General features: G+C 38.9%; 1 protein-coding gene across 1 annotated transcript; it reads left to right on the top strand.

Annotated features, from left to right (window-relative positions):
* The first annotated feature begins 17,813 nt into the window (after positions 1-17,813).
* On the top strand, positions 17,814-20,166 carry DEFB129 (defensin beta 129). Its single transcript, XM_004746703.3, is given in 3 exon segments — positions 17,814-17,871; positions 19,599-20,046; positions 20,048-20,166. Coding segments are annotated over 3 exon segments (570 nt in total). The 3' UTR covers positions 20,112-20,166.
* Positions 20,167-23,984: the final 3,818 nt, after the last annotated feature.

Genomic DNA, 23,984 nt, shown 5'->3' with positions numbered 1-23,984 from the left:
AGGGCATAGACATCAGATGATATATAAGAGTCAACACTCTTCTTGTTTCACGAATAATAATCACCAAAAAGAAAGCACAACTCTTGTTATATATCCAAGCATTCAACAAGAAAAAGCATTTTTGTACCAAAGTAATTCAAAAGTCTAAATGCATTTTTCTTCAAGAGTCTAAATTTAAAAAGTAATTATGTGGCTAAGTAATCAAGACTCCATCCAGTCTGGGATTCCACAAAATGCCAAAGTATTGTACTAAAATGGTATGTTTTCTTTATATTTGCTATTACAATGCAAAAAACCATTGTTCCTTGTCCCAAAACAAAAAAAAAAAAGAACTTGAAAAGCATTCAACTTGCTTTTGCTGCTATTATGTAGTTTTAGAAATCTATCTTGTTTCTGACACGTACACCATTTTCTCCTCTGGGGATTTAGAAGAGCACATACTTTGCATCCACTCCACAATTACCTGTGCATATTTTCAGTAGCATGCAAGCTTCACAGGGAGCTTAGGGGAACTCTCTCCTAAAGCTTTGCTCTCTGGACCATGGCAGAAGTATAGGTATGCAAGTGGTTGCAGATCATGCTGTGCCCTGAGGTGAAGACCCATTAGTACGACTAGGAAAGATAAGTCACAGGTACAAAGAGTTTGGGATCTATCTGCCCAGACAGAGGAGTTATCAGAGGCTCCCTGAAGATTCCATTGTACTTCCCACTTGGGACTACCTCGATCCCTGAAATCCCTACTCATGTGACCTAGATGAAGGAACTGACCTTGCTAAGCTCTTGTTCTTAAGGTCTTTTATCTTCTAGTCTCTTCAAGTTCCTTAACCTGTCTGTCCTGCTCAATTCTTTATTCCTCATCTTATTTCATGGGAGAATAACTCTGTTAGGCCTCTAACAATAACAACAGGAGAGAAGAAAGGAATAAAAGGTAGCTGCATGGCATCAAGCAGTAGTGAGCAAATATTCTGTGGACACCAACCATGTGCAGATTGCTACTTAAGTTATCACACTTAAAACTTGTAACACTTTGAGTTTGATGTCATTGCCAGCAATTTTTAATTGAGGAAAGTGAGGCTCAGAGGTTTGGTATGACTTTTCCAGGGTCTCATTAATGCATCAGCAGTGCAAGCTGAATGAAATCCATTCTGCCTAACTCTACCTTCTGTAATCACACCCAGAAACATCTTTAGCTCCCTGATTTTGTTATTATAGAAAACTTCTTGAATTCATCAAGATGTGTACTCCCTTGACCCAAATAAATTCCATGCATTGATCAGACTTTTCCTTCTTCACTTTTCTTTATCAGTGTCCATTCCATGATTCATCACTTCAATTGCTTTCTTGACAACATCTTAAGAATCCAAACACTATTATTTTCTGCACCTATCTGTAAGGAAAAAATTCAACCCCAGATCCTTTTTTTTTTTTTTAAAGATTTTTTATTTATTCTTTTGAGAAAAACAGAACAAGTAAGAGCACAGCATGGGGGGAGGGGAATAGGGAGAGGGAGAAGCAATCTCGCACTAAGCAGGGAGCCCAGCATGGGGCTCCATCCTACAACCCTGGGATCATGACCCAAGCAGAAAGCAGACACTTAACCAACTGAGCCACTCAGGCACCCCAACCCTAGATCATTTTAAGTATTTGCTTTCTTCACCACCAAACAAACACAAATCCCAACCCTGATAAGAATGTTAGAGAAAATCACAAAGCTGTACAGATGCTGTACAGATTAACAATATCTGAATTTGTCACTTTCAATATTTACACAGCACTCAGCAGCAGCCATTTGACTGCCATTCAAGAGAAGGCTTGATGAAAGTAAAAGTAATATCTGGTTTTGCTCATTATTTCAAACCATTTTGAATGTAAACTCCATGATGTTGGGAACTGCCTGTGGTACATACTGCCAGCCCCTAAGACATGATATATGCTTAATAAGTATCTAATGAAGACATTAAATGAAAAAGAGCCTTAAGTGGTCAACAATAGTCTAGGATTTAAACAACCTTGCATTGGAAGTTACAATTAAGCAGAGACTTGAGAGAGAAGTAGGAGTTCGCTCAGGAGAGGAGATGGAAAGCATAGTATTAAAGGGAAATTGAAAGGCATTCCTAAGATCCCTCCTTCCTACTTTACACACAGTGTTCTAAATATTCTCTCTATTCAAAGCTCTTCTATTCTCTCCATCCCCGTTGTCACTCTTATGAACATACTCAGATTCAGTCTCTACCTTGCAACCAAATGCACTTCTGCTGTTGAAATAAGCAAGATGGTAGAATAGGAGGCTCCTGGATCAAGTCCTCCTCACAGAAATACAAATGAACAAATATCCACAAACAAGACGCCTTTTGAAAATCCCAGAACTTGGGAGTGTGGCTGAAGCATGTCCTTTGAAGCACAAAAAATAAGAAAATCTACTTTAGAAAGATAAGAGAAGTAAGTTCACTTCGACCATATCACCCCTCCCCAGGCCAACAGAATGCCACACCAAGAGTGATCTTCTGGGTCTATGATTTCTCCAGTGGAGAAAAGAGGACCAGAAGCAGACATTCAGCCTCTCCAGCATTTCGGGGTCACTCCCTGGAAGCCTACTTCTATCTTGGAGAATACTGGGACAATTGAAAGACTAGGTACTTGCTTGATCATGGTACACAGTCAGGGACCTTGCCCAACCACAAAGAATAGCTAGTGACTCCACTGAACCAGAGAGCAAAGCCATCATTCCCAACCAACCACAGAGCACAACGTGCAGCCCTGCCCAATTGCAGGCCTCAGCCAGTAGCCCCAGCCAACTATGAAGCACAGCCTGCAACTTCACTTAAAACATAAAGTGAAATTAACTTCACTTAACATAAAATCCAGCTAGAAGCATCATTTCACAAAGTACAAATTACAACTACAGAACCCAGCCAGTGGGTGGGAGCCCAGCCAGCAGCATTACCAAAGCTCACAGCACAAGCAGAAGCTCCATCCAACCAAAGACCCTATAGCAAGCCCCACCTGCCAGTGAAAGTATGAGCTAACCCATCCAGAACCCAGGGCTGAACTGAGTCTTGAAGGTCTTTCCATCCAAACTGAACCTGTATAGACTAAAAGAGATGACAGCTTCCTCAGATGCTTAGACACCAATACAAGGATACAAGATCACAAAGAATCAGGGAAACATGACACCCCTAAGAAAACTAAGATTCCAATGACTGATCCTTAAAAATAGAGATACGTGAACTGACTGACAAAGGATTCAGAATAATCCTCTTACAGAAGTTCAGTGAACTACAAGAAAACATAGACAACTAAACAAAACTAGGAAAACAATACTTAAAATAAGTTTTAAAAAATCACTTTAAAAAAATTCCTAGAGGCACCTGAGTTGTTCAGATGGTTAAGCGTCCAGCTCTTGATTTCAGCTCAGGCAATGATCTCTGGGTTGTGAGATCAAGTTCAGCATCAGACTCCCACACCGGATGTGGAACGTGCTTAAGATTCTCTCTCTCCCTCTCTCCCTTGTCACTCCCCACTCCAAAAAACCCCTAGAGCTGAAGTATTTCATGACTGACGAAAGGCACGATCCATGACTAAGTAATTGATAAAGAAAACTTCATTAAAATAAAAAACTTCTGCCCTGCAAAAGACAATGTCAGGAACATGAGAAAACAAGCCACAGATTGGGGAAAAATATTTCCAAAAGACACATCTGATAAAGAACTATTATCCAAAATATACAAAGAGTTATTAAAACTAAATAATAAAAAAATAAACGACTCAAGTAAAAAAATGGGCAAAGACTTTAGCAGACATTTCAACAAAGATACACAGATGACAAATAAGCATGTGAAAAATTGCTACACGTCGTCAGGGAAATTGAAGTTAAAACAACAGCGAGATATCATTACACACCTATTAGAATGGCCAAAATCCGAACACGGACAACACCAAATACTAATGAGGATGTGGAACAAAAGGAAACCTCATTCATTGCTGGTGGGGATGCAAAATGGCACAGCCAATTTGAAAGACAGCTTGGTGGTTTCTCACAAATTTAAACATACTCTTACTTATGATTCAGCAATTGTGCTTCCTCACAAAGGTAACCCCTACTTCCCCAAAGTTCAGTTATACCACTTAACTTGTACAAAAGACTTCTGATTGAATCATCAAACTAAAAAGCTCCTACTCAAAAAAGGAAACAATCAATGGAGTGAAAAGGCAATCTATGGAATAGGAGTAAATATTTGCGAACCACATAATTGGATAAGAACAGTATCCATTAATACTGTTTCTACTAGGGGCGCCTGGGTGGCTCAGTGGGTTAAGCCTCTGCCTTTGGCTTAGGTCATGGTCTCAGGGTCCTGGGATCAAGCCCCGCATCGGGCTCTCTGCTCAGCAGGGAGCCTACTTCCTCCTCTCTCTGCCTGCCTCTCTGCCTACTTGCAATCTCTCTCTGTCAAATAAACAAATAAAATCTTAAAAAAAAAAATACTGTTTCCACTAACCAAAAGAAATCTTTTTTTTTTAATAATTTTTTATTTTTTATAAACATATATTTTTATCCCCAGGGGTACAGGTCTGTGAATCACCAGGTTTACACACTTCACAGCACTCACCAAAGCACATACCCTCCCCAAGGTCCATAATCCCACCCCCTTCTCCCAAACCCCCTCCCCCCAGCAACCCTCAGTTTGTTTTGTGAGATTAAGAGTCACTTATGGCTTGTCTCCCTCCTGATCCCATCTTGTTTCATTTATTCTTCTCGTACCCACTTAAGCCCCCATGTTGCATCACCACTTCCTCATATCAGAGAGATCATATGATAGTTGTCTTTCTCCGCTTGACTTATTTCGCTAAGCATGATACGCTCTAGTTCCATCCATGTTGTCGCAAATGGCAAGATTTCATTTCTTTTTATGGCTGCATAGTATTCCATTGTGTATATATACCACATCTTCTTGATCCATTCATCTGTTGATGGACATCTAGGTTCTTTCCATAGTTTGGCTATTGTGGACATTGCTGCTATAAACATTCAGGTGCACGTGCCCCTTTGGATCACTACGTTTGTATCTTTAGGGTAAATACCCAGTAGTGCAATTGCCGGGTCATAGGGCAGTTCTATTTTCAACATTTTGAGGAACCTCCATGCTGTTTTCCAGAGTGGCTGCACCAGCTTGCATTCCCACCAACAGTGTAGGAGGGTTCCCCTTTCTCCGCATCCTCGCCAGCATCTGTCATTTCCTGACTTGTTGATTTTAGCCATTCTGACTGGTGTGAGGTGATATCGCATTGTGGTTTTGATTTGTATTTCCCTGATGCCGAGTGATATGGAGCACTTTTTCATGTGTCTGTTGGCCATCTGGATGTCTTCTTTGCAGAAATGTCTGTTCATGTCCTCTGCCCATTTCTTGATTGGATTATTTGTTCTTTGGGTGTTGAGTTTGCTAAGTTCTTTATAGATTCTGGACACTAGTCCTTTATCTGATATGTCGTTTGCAAATATCTTCTCCCATTCTGTCAGTTGTCTTTTGATTTTGTTAACTGTTTCCTTTGCTGTGCAAAAGCTTTTGATCTTGATGAAATCCCAATAGTTCATTTTTGCCCTTGCTTCCCTTGCCTTTGGCGTTGTTCCTAGGAAGATGTTGCTGCGGCTGAGTTCACTTTTTTGCCTTTTTTTGTAAAAGTAAGAATCCTCTTAAGATTTCTTTTGGTGCTTTGGTGATATAGAAATCGACAAAGCACCAAAAGAAATCTTAAGAGGATTCTTACTTTTACAAAAAAAGGCAAAAAAGTGAAAATAGCTTTCAGCATTTGTTTTGCAGCAAGCTGTTAGAGAGGCGGCATGCACCCTGAGCAACGATGGCAATGCTGCCAAGCCCCTTCTCCCACATCTACAGTCAGCCTCTCAGCATCTCAGCATCAAGCTGCCAGAGCTTTAAACTGGATCCATGAGCATCTGTGCTTTACCTCGATTTCTTCTGTGCATTAATTGACAAGACGTGTCTAAAGATCTCAGAAACGCCTAAGAAAAGTTACTTCTAAGGTCTGGGAAAACCCTCAAATTTTTCCATATAAATTAATGATAATTGGGGCGCCTGGGTGGCTCAGGGGCTTAAAGCCTCTGCCTTCGGCTCGGGTCATGTTCTCAAAGTCCTGGGATCAAGCCCCGCATTGAGCTCTCTGCTCAGCAGGGAGCCTACTTCCTCCTCTCTCTCTGCCTGCCTCTCTGCCTACTTGTGATCTCTGTCTGTGTCAAATAAATAAACAAAATCCTTAAAAAAAATTAATGATAACTATCTCTTCACTTTACACCGTTTCATCTCACAAAAGGCTTCATAGAAATGCTCCAGTTTTGGAGACTAGGGGAAAACTGTGTTTACCTAAAGGAGTTGAAAACTTATGCCCACACAAAACCTGCATGTGGAAGTTTAAAGCAGCTTTATTCATAATTGCCAAAATGTGGAAACAACCAAGATATACTTTAGAAGGTAAAGGGATAACAACTCTGATATATCCTGACAATGGAATATTATTCTGTGCCAAAAAGAAATGAGCTATTAAGCCATGAGCAGATACAGAGGAAACTTACATGCATATGACTCAGTGAAAGAAGCCAATTTCAGAAAGACACAAACTGCAAGATTACAACTGTATGACATTTGCTAAAAGGAAAAAACTATGGAAACAAAAAGATTAGTGCTGTAGGGATTGGGATGGGGGGACGGATGAGTAGGTGGAGCATAGTTAAGTATTTAAGACAGTAAAATTATTCTATGATACTAGAATGATGAATCCATGTCAATACATTTGCCTAAACTCATAGAAAATATAACACCAAGAATAAACCGTAATGTAAACTATGGACTTTTGGTGATTATTATATACTAACTGTAGCAAGTAAAGCACTCTGTCAGAGTTTGTTGATAATGGTGGAGACCATGCACATGCAGGGGCAGGGAGTATATGACAGATCTCTGGATCTCCCCACCCCCAATAATTTTGCAATGAACCTAACATTTAATTTAAAAAAATAAAGTCTTAGGGTCCCTGGATGTTTCAATTGGTTAAATATCCAGCTCTTGATTTCGGCTCAGGTCATGATCTACAGGTCAGGAGATCAAGCCCCACATCAGGCCCCATACTCAGCATGAGTCTGCTTGAGATTCTTTCTTCCTCTCTCACTGCCCCTTCTGCTCATCCTCTCTCTTTCTCAATCTCTCTCTCTAATGAATAAATGAATGAATGAATTTATAAATCTTTTAAAAAAAAAAAAGAAGGGGAAGAGTGGAGAGGAGCAAACAATTGCCAAAATATCAAACTAAAAAGCTCCTACTCAAGGAAACAACCAATAGAGTAAAAGGCAATCTATAGAATAGGAGTGAATATTTTTGAACCATGTATCTGATAGAAAATTAATATCCAAAATATTAAAGGAGCTCCTACAACTCAGTACCAAAAAAAAAAAAAAAATTAACCTGATTTTTAAAAATGGGTAAAAGACCTTAATAGAAATTTCTCCAAAAATATACAAATGGCCGAGAAGTATAAGAAAAGGGTGCTTGACAACACAATCATTAGAGAAACAAATGCAAATTAAAACCACAATGAGATTATCACCTTGTGCCTCTTAGGATGTCTATTATCAATAAAACAAAGTTAACAAGTATTGGCAAGGATATGCAAAAATTTGGAACCTTTGTACATTGTTGTTGGGAATGTGAATTGAGTCACTATAGAAAACAGTATGGAGATTCCTCAAAAAATTAAAAATAGAACTACCATAATTATCTACCAATCCTATTCCTGGGTATATATCTAACGGAAGTGAAATCACTGTCTCAAAGAGATATCTGTATTCATATTCACTGCATATTATTCACAATAGCCAATGCATGGAGTAATCTAAATGCCCATTGATGAATGAATGGCTAAGAAAATATGGTATTTATATACACTAGAATATCATTCCCTCTTAATAGTAAAGGAAATCCTTCCATTTGTGACAACATGGGTGAATCTGGAAGACATTATGCTAAGTGAAATAAGCCAGACATAGAACAGATGCTACCTGATCCTACTGAAATAAGGAATCCACATTAATCAATCACAAAAACAGAGTGTAAAATGGTGGTCACCAGGGACTGGAGGGAAGATGAAATGGGAGAAATTTTGGTCAGAGTGTACAAAGTTTCAGTTATGCAAACATAAGTACTGTATAGCACAATGAACATAGTTAACAATACTACAATGTACACTTAAAAATTTACTAAAACAGGGGCACCTGAGTAGCGCAGTGGGTTAAGCCTCTGCCTTTGGCTCAGGTCATGATCTCAGGGTCCTGGATGGAGCCCTACATCGTGCTTTCTGCTAGGCAGGGAGCCTACCTCCCCCACACCCCTACCTGCCTGTCTCTCCCTGTCAAATAAATAAATAAAATCTTTTTTAAAAAATTTACTAAAACAGTATTTATTATGTTTTTAGTGTTCTTATCACTAAATAAATTTAAAAATAGATTTTAGGGGCACCTGGATGGCTCAGTTGGAGGACTATGTGATTCGTGATCTCAGGATCTTGAGTTCATGCCCCGTAGTGGGTGTAGAGATTACTTAAATAAATAAAACTTTTTTAAAAATAAATAAAAAGTAATTTAAATTAATTTAAAATAATAAAAAATAGATTTTAAATGATAAAATACTAAATGTTCAAATGTAAAAATATAGATTTTAAATGTAAGAAGATTTTAAATAGATTTTAAATAACTTTTGGAGGTCATACATGGTTATGACATGATGTTGATTGTGGTGATGGTTTCATAGGTGTATACCTACCTATCTCCAAACTCATCAAATTGCATACATTAAGTTTATACACATTTTGTATGCCAATAATATCCCAATAAAATGTTTTTTTAAAAAAGCCATTTTCAGATAAAGGAAAACCAGCATACCTGCTCAAAAAAATATGCTGAAGAAATTTCTTCCCAAAAAAGGTGGTGGGTGGGAGGGTGAAACAGGGGGAACTGGAACTTCAACAATGAAGGAAGAGCAACAGAAATGGTAAATATTCTGGTAAATATAATAGACTAGTCTTTACTCTCTTAAGAGCTTTAAGATATGTATAGAGTAAAGATATGTATATGAGTAAAGACTAGTCTTTACTCTCTTAAGAGCTAATAGACTAGTCTTTACTCTCTTAAGAGCTTTAAGATATGTATAGCAACAGAGAACAATGACTATAATATGTCTCATGGGGCTTTTATTATACATAAATGTAACACATATGACAACCTAAAGAGGGTAGTATAATGGGACTTATATAGTGGTAAGAATACTACATTCCACTTGAAATGATAAAATATTAATTCTATGTAGATTATGAAAAGATAAGTTTATATATTGTAATCCCTGGAGAAATCACCAAAATACTCTATGGTCAAAAAAAAACTAAAAAATTTAAAGAGATACTAGAAACGTGTTCAAATAATCTAAAAGAAGGCAGGAAAGGTGAAATAGAGAGATTAAAAAAACAGAGAACAAACAGAAAACAAATACTAAAACAGTAGGCCAAAATCCAAATTTACTGATAATCATGGTAAAGGATTTAAAAACACAAATTAAAAAATAGATGGATTTTTTCACTAGATAATTAGTGACCCATAAAAGATCCAAGGCTTATTTTAGTATTTTTTAATTGTCATAAAGCAGACATGCTCCTTCCATAGTCACACTGAATCTACAGCTACATACAGAACAATTTCTGCAGGAGCCTGGGACTAGCTGAATAACTCCTACACATTGGACAAATGGACCTACACACTGAAGTAGGTAGGAGAAGCTCAGACACAATCTCCCTATAAATGCCGCCCGCCCCCCAGCATGGTAGGCATCTATTTTAACACACATCCTGGGGACTACTGAAATACTCTCCAGAGACTGGAGCTGGTGAGTGCCATATTTGTGTTATCCCTCTGCTTCTCTTCAGCTCGCCCATATCCCCCAGAAAAGAGCTTGTATAGCATCTGCCCCCCCAGTTTTTGCTGCTGCTGCCCAGCGGACACCTCTAGACTGCCTGCCTCTAGCTGCCAGCAGGACTTACACTTACAGATCCCACAGGACAAGAAGAGAGAAAGAATTCTTAACCTACTACCAACACCAAGGCAGAGAAGACAGGCAACAGACTGAGGTGCCCAGTCTCCCTGTGAAAGGGCTCTATTAGCTTCAGAGCTGCAGCTAAGAAGCAAGTATCTAATTAAACACACATCTAAGAACCAACAGTAATCCTCTCCAGAGACCTCAAGAGAAAGGCACTTATCTTTGCTCTCTCCCTCCGCCGCTATAGAATACCATTATTGCCAAGAGGGGAGTTTATACACATGAATTGTGCCTTGTTTTTACAACTGGTGCCCCAGTTTTTGTGGCTGCCACCCAGGGGACAATTCTTGATTGCCTGGCTCTGATGACCAGCAGGGCTTGTATCCATGGGCCCCATGGGATTGCAACAAATGGAGAGACAGTTCTTGGCTAGCTACCAACCCCACAGAGCACAATGCAGAGACAGCAAACTGAAACACATGCCCAGTCTTTCTGTGAAAGAAGCTTATTTCTTATCTTGGAACTTCTGGTTTAGAAAACATCTAGAGGTTTACTGAGGTGCTCTTTGGGGATAGGCTGGTGGCCTCGATCTTTTTACTTTGCCTCTGCCTCATTCTGGGTCACAAGTATCTCCAAGGGAGAAGCTTGTGTACTCACGGTGCACCCAGATTTTTGCAGCTGCCACACAGGGGACATCTCCTATCACCTGGCTCTGGCAGTCAGTGGGGCTTGTGCTCACAAGGCCTGCAGCACTGTTACAAAGGAAGAATTCTTAGCCTGTTACACCCTCTCTCCTAAAGGGCCCAGCATAGTGACAACAGACTGAAATGCATCCCCAGTCTTTCTGTGAAAAAGGCCTATTAGCTTCCTTCACAGCAATAGCCTGGAGATAGACTTCGAATTAAACACACATCTAGGGGGCAACAGCAATCCTCACCAGAGACAGGAAGACCAGCAGGTACCATCTTCATATTCTCCCTCTGACCTGCCCCAGGTTATCAGTGTCTCAAGGAGCTTGTGTATATACATCTGTGCCACAGATTTTATGTCTGCCACCCAGAGAACACATCTCTTGAGAGCCTGGCTCTGGTGGCTGGTGAGTCTTGTGTTCACAGGTTCAGTGAGATGGTAGCAAAAAAAAAAAAGAATAGCTTTCAAATGGCCAATCACCAGCCCAGTACAGAGGGAGCAGACAGGAATGCCCATCTCCCAGTCTTCTCCTAGAAAAAGTATACTCAGATATTTTAAAAGCTGCTGCTTGAGAATCAGGCTTCCAATCAGCCTGAACCTAAGTGCTAACTGAGATCCTTCCCTTTGGAACACTAACAGGTCTTGTCACACCTCAGCTATTGGTAGCCACTAAAAATAAAGTAACCTGCTTGGACAATCATGATGATTTGAGAGTCAAAGCAAGGGTAGGTTTGAAAAATAAGGATCATCTCTTACACGAGGCAAATCCTTCAAGACTGGGAGAGGTGGATGTTTTATCTAATGCAAAGAAACCAACACACAGAGTCAAGGAAAGTGAAGGAACAGAGGAATATGTTCCAAACAAAGGAAGAGCATAAAACTTCAGGAAAAAGATCTTAGTGAAACACAGATAAGTGATTTACCAGATAATGAGTTCAAAATAATGGTCATAAAGTTGCTCACCAAGCTCAGAAGAAGACTAGATAAACAAAGTGAGAATTCCACCAAAGAAATAAAAAATATTAAAAATCACAGAGTAAAAGTCACAGCGTTGAAGAATATAATAACTGAAAAATACAATAGAGGGTCTGACAACAGACTAGATGCAGTGAAAGAAAGGATCAGTGACCACAAAGGACAGCAGAAACTCACCCAATCAGAACAGCAAAAAGAAAAAAGAATGAAAAATAAAGAAGAAAGCTTAAGGGACTTATGAGATAATATCAGGCGGACCAACATTCACATTATAAGGGTGTCAGAGAAGATAAAGACAAAAGGACAGAAAATTTATTTGAAGAAATAATGACTGAATATTTCCCTAACCCTGGGAAGGAAACAGACATCCAGATCCAGGCAGCCCAGGGAGTTCCAAAATATATGAACCCACAGAGACCCACACCAGGCACATTATAATTAAAGTTTCAAAATGTAAAGACAAGAAGAGAATCTTAAAAGCAGCAGAAGAAAATAACTTGTTATCCACAAGGACTCACCATAAGACTATGAGCAGATTTTTTTAACAGAAACTACAAACCAGAGTAAAGAGGCACACACAACATTTGTAAGACACTGAAAGACAAACTGCCAGCTGAGACTACTCTACCTGGCAAAATTGTCCTTCAGATTTAATGGAAATATAGTTTTCTAGATAAGCAAAATCTAAAGGATTCATCACAAGTAGACCACCCTTACAAGAAATGCTAAAGGGACTTCTTTAAGCTGAAATGAAAGGGAACTAATTAGTAACAGGAAAACATGAAAGTATAAATTTCACTGGTAAAAGTAAATATATAGTAAAATTCAGAACAATGTAATGTAAAGGTGATGGGTCAATTACTTATAAAGCTATATGAAGGTTAAAAAAACAAAGGTAGTAAAGTAACATAACCATAATAATTTGTTAATGGATACACAAAATAAAAAATATAAATTGTGACATCAAAAAAAACAGATAGGAAGGGGAGAGAAATTGTAGAGTCTTAGAATGCATTTGAGGACACTTGGGTGGCTCAGTCATTAAGCATTGGCCTTCAGCCTTTGGCTCAGGTCATGATCCCAGGGTCCTGGGACTGAGCCTCACATCGGGCTCCCTACTCTGCAGGAAACATGCTTCTCCCTCCCCCACTCCCCCTGCTTGTGTTCCTGCTCTGTCTCTCTCTCTCTGCAAATTAATAAATAAAATCCTTTTTAAAAATGCTTTTTTGGGGGACGCCTGGGTGGCTCAGTTGGTTAAGCAGCTGCCTTCAGCTCAGGTCTTGATCCCAGCGTCCTGGGATTGAGTCCCACATCGGGCTCCTTGCTCTGCGGGGAGCCTGCTTCTCCCTCTGCCTCTGCCTGCCATTCTGTCTGCCTGTGCTCGCTCTCTCCCCCTCTCTCTCTCTGATAAATAAATAAAATCTTAAAAAAAAATGCTTTTGGGGGTGCCTGGGTGGCTCAGTGGGTTAAAGCCTCTGCCTTCAGCTCAGGTCACGATCTCAGGGTCCTGGGATCACGCCCCACATCAGGCTCTCGGCTCAGCAGGGAGCCTGCTTCCCCCCCTCTCTCTGCCTGCCTCTCTGCCTACTTGTGATCTCTCTCTCTCTGTCAACTAAATAAATAAAATCTTTTTAAAAAATGCTTTTGAATTTAAACTGTTATCAATTTAAATCGGCTGTTATCAGATATTTTATGTAAGCTTTCATGGTAACCATGAACTAAAAACCTTCAATAGATACACAAAAGATTAAGAGAAAGGAATCTAAGCATAACACTATAGAAAATCATCAAATCACAAAGGAAGAGAACAAAAGGAAAGGAATCAAGGAGTAACAAAGCATTCAGAAAACAATTAACATAAAGCGCATGTCTACTGTGCTCACTTCGGCAGCACATATACTAAAAAAGTGCATGCCTACCAATAATTACTTTAAATGTAAATGGACTTAATTCTCCAATCTAAAGACATAAAGTGGCTGAATGGATGCAACAATTAGACCCAACTAAATGCTACCTGCAATGGACTCAATTCAGATGTAAATAAACATACTGGTTGAAAATGAAGGGATGAAAAAGAATACTTCATACTAATGGAAACCAAAGGAAAACTGGAACAGCTACACTTAGAAAAAATACACTCGAAGGCTAAAACAGTAAGAGACAAAGAAAGTAACTATATAAGACGAAGGAGTGATCCAACAAGATGACATAACGTTTCTAAATGTCTATGCACCCAACATAGCGGCACCTAATAGATAAAGCAAATGCTAACAGACTTAAAAGGAGAAATTGCAATACAATAATAGTAGGAGACTAATAAGTCACCTTCATCAATGAATAGATAATCTATATTAAAGATCAATAAGGAAACATAAGGGTCAAACCAGACATTAGACCAGACAGATTTAACAGACATGTGCTGAACATTTCATCCAAAATCAACACACTATACATTCTTCTCAAACATATATAGAACATTCTCCAGGATAGATCATATGTTAGGCCACAAAATAAGTCTTAGTAAACTTAAGAAAACTGAAATTATATCAAACATCTTTTCTTTTTTTTAAGATTTTATCTATTTATTTATTTTTATTTTAGAGAAAGAGTAGAGAATGTAAGCAGAGAGAGAGGGAAAGAGAAACAAGTAGACATTCAGCAGAATGTAGAGCCTGACACAGGTCCAATCTTACACCCCAAGATCATGATCTGAGCTGAAATCAAGGGTCAGTCACTTAACGAACTCAGTCATCCCAGCTGAGACCCCCTCAAACATCTTTTCTGACTGTAATTGTATAGAAACTAGAAATTAATTACATGAAGAAAACTGGAAAATTCACAAGTAAATATAGCTTAACCAACATGCTACTGAAAAACCAATGGGCCAAGTAAGAAATAAAAAGAGAAATAAAAAAATGCCTTGAGACAAATGAAAAGGAAAATACAACATACCAAAACATATGGGATGCTGCAAAGCAGTCCTAAGAGGAAAAATCATAATGATACAAGATTATCTTAAGAAACAAGAAAAGATAGGGCACATGGGTGCCTCAGTGGGTTAACCCTCTGCCTTCAGCTCAAGTCATGATCTCAAGGTCCTGGGATAGAGCCCTGCATCGGGCTCTCTGCTCGGCAGGGAGCCTGCTTCCCGCCCCCCCTCTCTGCCTGCCTCTCTGCCTACTTGTGGTCTCTCTCTCTGTGTCAAATAAATAAATGAAATCTTAAAAAAAAAAAAGAAAGAAACAAGAAAAGTCTCAGATAAACAACCTAAGTTTACAATTCAGGGAAATAGAAAAGAAAATAACAAAGATTAGAGTAATTAAGAATTAGAGATTAGAGAAATAAGAATTAAAATAAGAATTAATTAGAGAAATAAGAATTTAAAAAATATAGAATAGATCAAAGAAATTAAGAGCTGTTTTTTGGAAAAGATAATTTGTTTATGGACAAATCTTCTCACCAAGAAAAAAAGAGATTTAAATAAAATCAGAAATGGAAGAGATGTTATAACTAAAACCAAAGAAATTAGTCTGACACCAAAAGCAAAGGCAATAAAAGCAAAAATAAATAAATGGGACTACATTAAACTAAAAAGCTTCTGCACAGCAAAGGAAACCATCAACAAAAGGAAAAAGCAATCTACCAAATGGGATAAAATACTTGAAAATCATATATCTGAGAGGATTTAATATCCAAAATATACAAAGAACTCATACAACTCAACAAAAACAAATGTGATTAACAAATGGGTAGAGAATCTGAATATATATTTTCCTAAAGAAGATGTACAAAGGGCCAGGAGGTTCATTAAAAGGTGCTCAATATCACTAATTATCAGGGAGATGCAAATCAAAATCACAATGAAATATCACCGCACACCTGTTAGAATGGCTATTATCAAAAAGACAAGAAATAACAAGTGTTGGTGAGGATATGGAAAAAACAAGGCCCTTGTGTACTTTTGGTGGGAATGCTAATCGAGGCAACTGCTATGGAAAATGGCATGGAGATTCTTCAAAAAATTACAAACAGATCTATCACATGATCCAAAAATTCCACTTCTGGGTACTCTTCTGAAAAAAAACAAAAACATTAACTCAAAAACATAGAGATTATGCTGAGTGAAATAAGTCAAACAGAGTGAGTCAATTATCATATGGTTTTTGCTTATGTGTGGAGCATAAGAAATAACACGGAGGACATGGGGAGATGGAGAGGAGAAGGGAGTTGGGGGAAATTGGAGGGGGAGACGAACCACGAGAGACTGTGGACTCTGAAAAGCAATCTGAGGGTTTTGGAGGGGCCGGGGATGGGAGGTTGGGTGAGCCTGGTGGTGGGTATTATGGAGGGTATGTATTGCATGGAGCCCTGGGTGTGGTGCATAAACAATGAATTCTGAAACACTGAAAATAAATTTTAAAAATAAATAAAATTTTTTTTAAAATGCATGCATCCCCAAATTTATTACACCATTATTTACGATAGCAAGATATAAAAGCAATGTTTAGTGTCCATTGATGAATGAAGGACGAAGAAAATATAATATATATAACAGAATACTATTTGGCCATTAGAAGGAAAACAGTGCCATCTGCAACAAAATGGATGGACACTGAGGATATGCTAAGTGAATTAAGTCAGACAAAGACAAAAACCACATGATCTCACTTATATGTAGCATCAAAATAAAAGATGAACTCACAGATACAGAGAACAGACTGGTGGTTGCCAAGGTACAGAGGAGGAGCGAGTGGGTAAAACAGGTAAAGATCGTCAAATGGTACAAATATCCAGTTACAAAATCATTAAGTCCAGGGGTATAATGCACTGCATGGTAACTATAGTTAATATTGCTGAATTTTATATTTGAAAGTTGCTAGAGAGTATTAAAAGTGTGGTGATGGGTGTTAACTAGACTTACAAACATAATCATTTCACAGTTTACACACATATCAAATCATTTGTTGTACACTTGAAACAAATATGTGTCAGTTATATCTCAATAAAAAAAGAAGTTAAAGTTATGCCAGGAGCTGCCTCCAACAAACTCATTCAGCATGCATGCACTGAGCTCTAATGTTGATCCAGTGCCCCTACTAAACAGTGGAGATTGCTTAGACAGAGACAATCTTCCAAAACTTGATGGTTATAGCAATTTCTATGCTTCTGACTCTCCCATGTTAAGTGCCTTGGGCATAATTAGCTGACAAATAGAAAAACAAATATATTATTCTTGCCATGCTCACTTATTGCACTCCTGGGTATTTACCCCAAAGATACAGATGTAGTGTAAAGAAGGGCCATCTGTACCCCAATGTTTATAGCAGCAATAGCCACGGTCACCAAACTGTGGAAAGAACCAAGATGCCCTTCAACGGACAAATGGATAAAGAAGATGTGGTCCATATACACTATGGAGTATTATGCCTCCATCAGAAAGGACGAATACCCAACTTTTGTAGCAACATGGACGGGACTGGAAGAGATTATGCTGAGTGAAATAAGTCAAGCAGGGAGAGTCAATTATCATATGGTTTCACTTATTTGTGGAGCATAACAAATAGCATGGAGGACATGGGGAGTTAGAGAGGAGAAGGGAGTTGGGGTAAATTGGAAGGGGAGGTGAACCATGAGAGACTATGGACTCTGAAAAACAATCTGAGGGGTTTGAAGGGGCAGGGGGTGGGAAGTCGGGGTACCAGGTGGTGGGTATTATAGAGGGCACGGATTGCATGGAGCACTGGGTGTGGTGAAAAAATAATGAATACTGTTATGCTGAAAATAAAAAATAAATTTAAAAAAAAAAGAAGGGATGCAAAAGGCTTACACTTTCTTTCACATCTTATATGTCTTATGTTTCCCCCAAGATCAAGAGCAGGGAATGTATTGCATAGAAGTAAGTGTTCAGGAAAGGCTGTTCTCAGACAGCATCAGTGAAAACACAACTGCTAGGAGCTTTGGCTGCACTTCACTGCTCATGGCCTAAGGCCATGAAGAGGCCAATAAAGGCTGGAGCTCAAGAACACCAACCCAGATCCAAGGCTTCCTCTCTGGCACCCAGCCATGAAGCTCCTTTTTCCTATCTTTGCCAGCCTCATGCTACAGTACCAGGTGAACACAGGTAATATGGAATCCTGAGTTTTTGAAGGGGTCGGTGTTAGGAAGCAGGGATGTGGCTGTCCATGACAATGGGAACCCAAGTAATGTTGAAAAGAGGAGATGCCCAAACTGATGGCTGAAGAGTTTAACTATTGCCTCAGTCATGCACCATCCCCCATGCATCCCATAAGCCCCAACCACCCTAGACTCTGTCTGATGGGGATACACAGGGAATTACAGAGAAAGCAGGATGTTTTCTGTGTATTCAGAAACTATCCAACATATAAAGGCTGCTTTCCTGCTGTCTATATCATTATCATCTGGGACTCAGCCAAATCTATCTCAATTCTGCTCTATTTCTAGTTTAAATCATCTTTTGAAGCAAACGTTCATATTAGTTTATACCTTGGTATAACAAGGAGGAAGTCCTTACCCTTGTGCTAAAAAAAATCTCCTCTAAGGATCCAGGAAATAGGTCTATGTTCTCCCTCACAACTTTTTCAGATTTTTACAGAGTTTCATCCTTCTTCTCAGGGTTTGTCTTCTTGGAAACCCCCAAATCACTCATCAGGGCATCTAGGAATACATTTTGGCAAAAGCCTGAAGCAGATGATTGGTCACTGTTTTTTTAGAAAGAATAGAGAAGCAAATTCTGAGAATTTGTTCAGAACAGAAGAATCACCCTGATATTTAGAATAACTGACAATGGGTCAGGGAAGGGAAAGTGAAAGAGTCAATATATTTCTAATGTTTTTATCTTGGGACCTTAAGAGAAGAGCAGTAACATAAGCAAGTATGGCTGTGTCATCTTGGGTAAAGTCTCTTAGCCACTTTGAGCCCCTAATTCCACATGGGTGTAGCAGTTTAATCAATGTAGCTGCTTGAAATATAAGAATTTTACTATTTTGTCTCTGGAGAGAAATGAAATTAAAATGTATGTGAATATTAGGTCCTATATAAGCTTCTAGCTATTCACGGGAAATCAGTTGTTAAGATTACAGAGTGAGGGAGAACTTTCTTGATTCAGAAAAAAAGGCGAGGCATTGGGATGAAAAAAATTCAGCAGATGCACATGAAGTACTAAAAATGAGCAGAGAATCTGGAGCTGTAGATAACCATGTGGGAGTTACCTTGATAGAGATGAGGCTAAGGCTGTGATGATAAATAAGGCCTCTGAGGAACAGAATGTCCAGAGAGACTACAAAAGATAGAACACCATGCCCCAGGAACCACAGGTCAAGCGGTTGTCAAGGAGAGTGAAGTCATGGACCACTACGTTTGGCAAGAAGTCAGCACTGCTGAAAATCCTACTGATCCCTTTTGAAAGTCTTCCTTGGATTAGTTTTATGACAGGCTTTGTTCTTGTTGGTATTTTCTAGGATCATGAAGAGAGATAGTGATGCTCTGTAAGTGTCTAAGGGTCTAAGCTGTAGGTCTAAAATCTTATCCTGAAGAAAAAAAAAGTGTTCCTTTTCTCCTTTCCTCTATGTGCTCTAGATTTTTAAAGTTACTCAATGAGGGGGACTAGAGAGATTTATTTTGGGTTTTAGGGGTGTACAGATCCACCCCTTTGGATTTTAGGGGTATGCAGAGACTTTCTTGGCCATCCAGGTGCTTCCATCAACATCCCTAAACACTGCACTTATCATTAATAAACATCCTCTTATTCTATGCCTCACCCTTCAGCAGTCTTAACATCATATATAGTTAGTAACCTTAGCCCAATGGTTTTCTCTTTTCTTTGTGCAGAGTACTTTGGCTTGAGAAGATGTTTAATGGGTTTTGGAAGATGCAAAGACCACTGTGGTGTGGATGAAAAAGAGATACAGAAATGCAAGAAGAAAAAATGTTGTATTGGACCAAAAGTGGTTCAAATGATAAAAAACTACATGCAAAATGAAATGTCCCACACACTTGGAGAGAGCTACCAAGAACACCTACAAACTACCAAGAATTCTGATGCTGAGATACAAACAAAAAATAAGATTTTACCTCTTTTCCCCCAAATCATGAGCATCAACCATTTTGCCAACATCAACACCCTCATCATTCCAAACACCACCAATGTAAACTCTGCCATCACCAGCCCTGTATTCTCAGGAAAGATTTCATATACTGCTATTTCTACCAAGAGAGACACCAAAGAAAGCAGAAACTTAGCTGCTGACTTCCCACCACCAGCACCACCACCCTTAGACACTACCAACGACATGACTGGAGCTGGAGGAAGCAGATGAGCAGGGATGTGGGCCTTTCCCTTAAAACACCAAGTTCTTCTCTTCTTTGCTAGCTGTAACATGAAACACAGATCTGTTTCCTCTGTCATCAGTCATTCAATAAATACTATTTAAGCACTTATAGTTTATATAATGTTATCATTCTTACAGAAACATCACAGAGGAGGTGGAACTGGAGAGGAATGGAACTTTAGTTTGCATGTCCAAGAAAAAGCAAGCACCAGGAATGGTGAGGGTAGCATTGAATTTGGCTCATGGATAGCTCAGATTAGGGCTCTAACAAGGGTTTATGGTTCTCATAAGATGTGCTTTCCTTGTGGTAACAGGGGGAAAAAAAAAAGAGAGAGAGACATTATTTTTTTCACAGATTTTGTAGAAAAGTCCAAATACAAAAACAGAATGTGGGGGGTTAAGGGGGGGCAAGTCTACCTTCCCCACTAACCCAAGAGCTTAACCTAGTTCATGGAGCCACTTAAGGTAAAAATACAGGGGAAAAGTGGAAGGGAAGAGCAATAAAGGAGAAGCATACGATTTCTATCTCCAGCCCAAAGCACTTCCCAAGGCACAACAGGCAATAGGCAAAGTGGTGCTTCCAAAAGATACATAATGCAGACCACAGATGCAAATCATATAGGTCATTTTGAATTTTATAATAGCTACATTTAAAAAAGTAAAACTAGATCAAACAAATATTAATAATAAATTTTATTTGATGCAATAAATCTAAAATATTATCATTTCAACATATAATCAATATAAAAAATATTTGAGTTTTTTGCATTCTGTTTTTGCACTAAGTTTTTGCAATCTCACATGTATATTATAGCACATTTCAATTCATACTGGCCACAGTTCAAGTGCTCAATAGTCCCATGTAGCCAGTGGCGACTATACTGGACAGCATCAAGTTAGAGACTTTCAAGCATCTACTGAACTGTTAGGTGAAGGAGATGATGCTAATCAAAAGCCAGCCATGTTTCTAAGGGCTGTGGTATAGAATGTATCCATATATGAGCATCTGTTAATCATTCACAAAACAGAAATGTAAACATGGCATTATATCCCAGAATCTACTTTCTTCTATCCCACATCACACTTCTCTTATTGCCCAAATTAAAACAGCATAGACCCCTATTCCACTTTTTGAGCATGTTCCTCTCTACTACCCACTACCTCCCTCAATTTAGAGACTACCTTTTCTTAACCTACTGATTCTTTACTACACTGTCACTCTAACCAAGGCAAAGATTTTCCCACAATCTTTTTAAAATATGTTCCTGCAGACATTTCTCCAAAGAAGACACACACAAATGGCCAACAGACACATGAAAAATGCTCCACATCACTCAGCATCAGGGAAATACAAATCAAAACCACAGTGAGATACCACCTCACACCAGTCAGAATAGCTAAAATTAACAAGTCAGGAAATGACAGATGTTGGCAAGGATCTTTTGGTGGGAATGCAAACTGGTGCAACCACTCTGGAAAACTGCATGGAGGTTCCTCAAAAGTTGAAAATAGAGCTACCCTACAACCCAGAAATTGCACTACTGAGTATTTACCCTAAAGATACAAATGTAATGATCTGAATGGGCACCTGCACCACAATGTTTATAGCAGCAATGTCCACAATAGCCAAACTATGGAAAGAGTCTAGCTTTATATCAACAGATGAATGGATAAAGATGATGTTACACACACACACACACACACACACACACACACACACACACACTGGAATATTACTTGGCCATCAAAAAGAACAAAATCTTGCCATTTGCAATGCTGTCGATGGAACCAGAGGGTATCACACCAAGCAAAGTCAGAGAAAGACAAATACCATAAGATTTCACTCATATGTGGAACTTAGGAAACAAAACAGATGAACATAGAGTAAGGGAAAGAAGAATAAAATAAGATGGAAACAGAGAGGGAGAAAAACCACAAGAGACTCTTTAGGAAATAAACAGGGTTGCTAGAGAAGAGGTGGGTGGGGTAAAAAGCAACTAGGTGATGAGCATTGAGGAAGACACTTGATGGAATGAGCACTGGGTGTTTTACACAACTGACAAATCTCTAAATTCTACGTCTGAAACTAATAATACAGTATATGTTAATTATATTGAATTTAAATGAAAAAAATGTTTAAATAAATACAAAATAAGGGGCACCTGGATGGCTTAGTCTTTACGCATCTGCCTTCAGCTCAAGTCATGATAAGCCCTGTATCAGGCTCCCTGCTCCGTGAGATGCCTGCTTATACCTCTCCCACTCCCCCTGCTTGTATTCCCTCTATCCCAGTCTCTCTCTGTCAAATAAATAAAATCTTTAAAGATGATAGATAGATAGATAGATAGATAGATAGAATAATAAAAAGTAAAAATAAAACATGTTCCTGGAAGTTTTTGTATAACACAAAAGAGTTGCCATATGAAGAATAATTTCAACTCTTGCTAAACATGTGTTCCCCTGAAGAAGCCCAAATATCTTACAGACATGAGATTCCCTCCCTGCTACACTACTTGCCAAACTCTTGAATATCCAGCTTACCTTCCAACAGCTGGGAGTGCCCTCTTCGTTGTCTACCCTCTGAAAGAAAAGAAATTTCTTTCCTGTCTAAATGTAAGGCCTTCTTCTGAGTCCTATCATGGAACTTACCCTTCTTCTCAGGATGAGTAATACTGGGGAATATCCTTCTCAGCTACAAGCTAAGAAGGAAACCACAGCAGAAATCAAGTCTGCCAATACCATGATCTTAAACTCCAGTTTCCAGAACTGTGAGAAAGTGAGAAATACATGTGAGAATGTGAGAAAATACATTTCTGTTGTTGAAGCCACCCAAACTGTGGTATTTTGTTATAGCAGCCCAAGCAGACTGATACAGCCCATAAAAGAGATGATACACTTTTCCTCCTCCTTTCTGAGCTCTAAGTAAAAAGACATAGGAACCACAGGTGTCTCTGAGAATACCCTGAGCTTTTGTTCTGGGTTTATCAGTCACCAACTTTGGACAAGGCTAAACAACCTTACTAGGATTTTTATACTCAAACCCAAGATATTAGTTTATTAAAATGGTGGTCAGATGTGACTGTTAATTATGAGAATAAAACTCACAGAACACAGAGGAAGGCAACAAGCATAGAACGATTACTTAATTGTTGTCAAATAATTTGGATTTTTGCACAAACACTGGGTTTGAGTTTACTAATAATTTGAGTTGACTAATAAATCAAATATTGCTATGCAGGGGAGGCAAGTCTGTTTGTGCTCAGTGTCCCTGTACATACTTTGCAAGCCATGAGTCTGACTTCTAATTCCAGCATAGTAGTTGAGTGGATCACAGCAGTTACCATTGCTGCTGGAACAGCTGCAATTGGTTATCTAGCTTACAAAAGATTTTGTGTTACAGATCATTGCAGCAAATCAATGGTAAGCCTTCACATCCAGAAAGACAGTCCCAAGACAGTACATGCTTTTGACAAGGAGGATTTGGGAGATAAAGCTGTACATTGCTATTACTAAAGTTCTGAAAAGCTTCTGTGATAGGGCCCACACAAAACATAACAGAGGCTGGAAACAACACAAGACCTCTCTAATCATCAGGAAAAAAAGAAACTGAAACAGATTTGATGTTGCAAACTGACTTGTCATGCTATTCCTGAATGCTTAATTAACATGACCACCACTACTGTCTAAGTCAACTTCCCTGTATTCTTTGAAAACTGCAACTTTCTGTGCAAAAGCTTTTGATCTTGATGAAATCCCAGTTGTTCATTTTTTCCCTTGCTTCCCTCGCCTTTTGCGTTGTTCCTAGGAAGATGTTGCTGCGGCAGAGGTCGAAGAGGTTGCTGCCCGTGTTCTCCTTAAGGATTTTGATGGATTCCTTTCGTACATT

The sequence above is a fragment of the Mustela putorius genome, unplaced genomic scaffold (genome assembly GCF_011764305.1).
Source record: "Mustela putorius furo isolate JIRA1106 unplaced genomic scaffold, ASM1176430v1.1 tig00000743_pilon_pilon_pilon, whole genome shotgun sequence".
Taxonomy (NCBI): Eukaryota; Metazoa; Chordata; class Mammalia; order Carnivora; family Mustelidae; genus Mustela; species Mustela putorius.
Note: the sequence above shows the minus strand (reverse complement) of the source record. Positions and strands in the feature narration are given on the sequence as shown.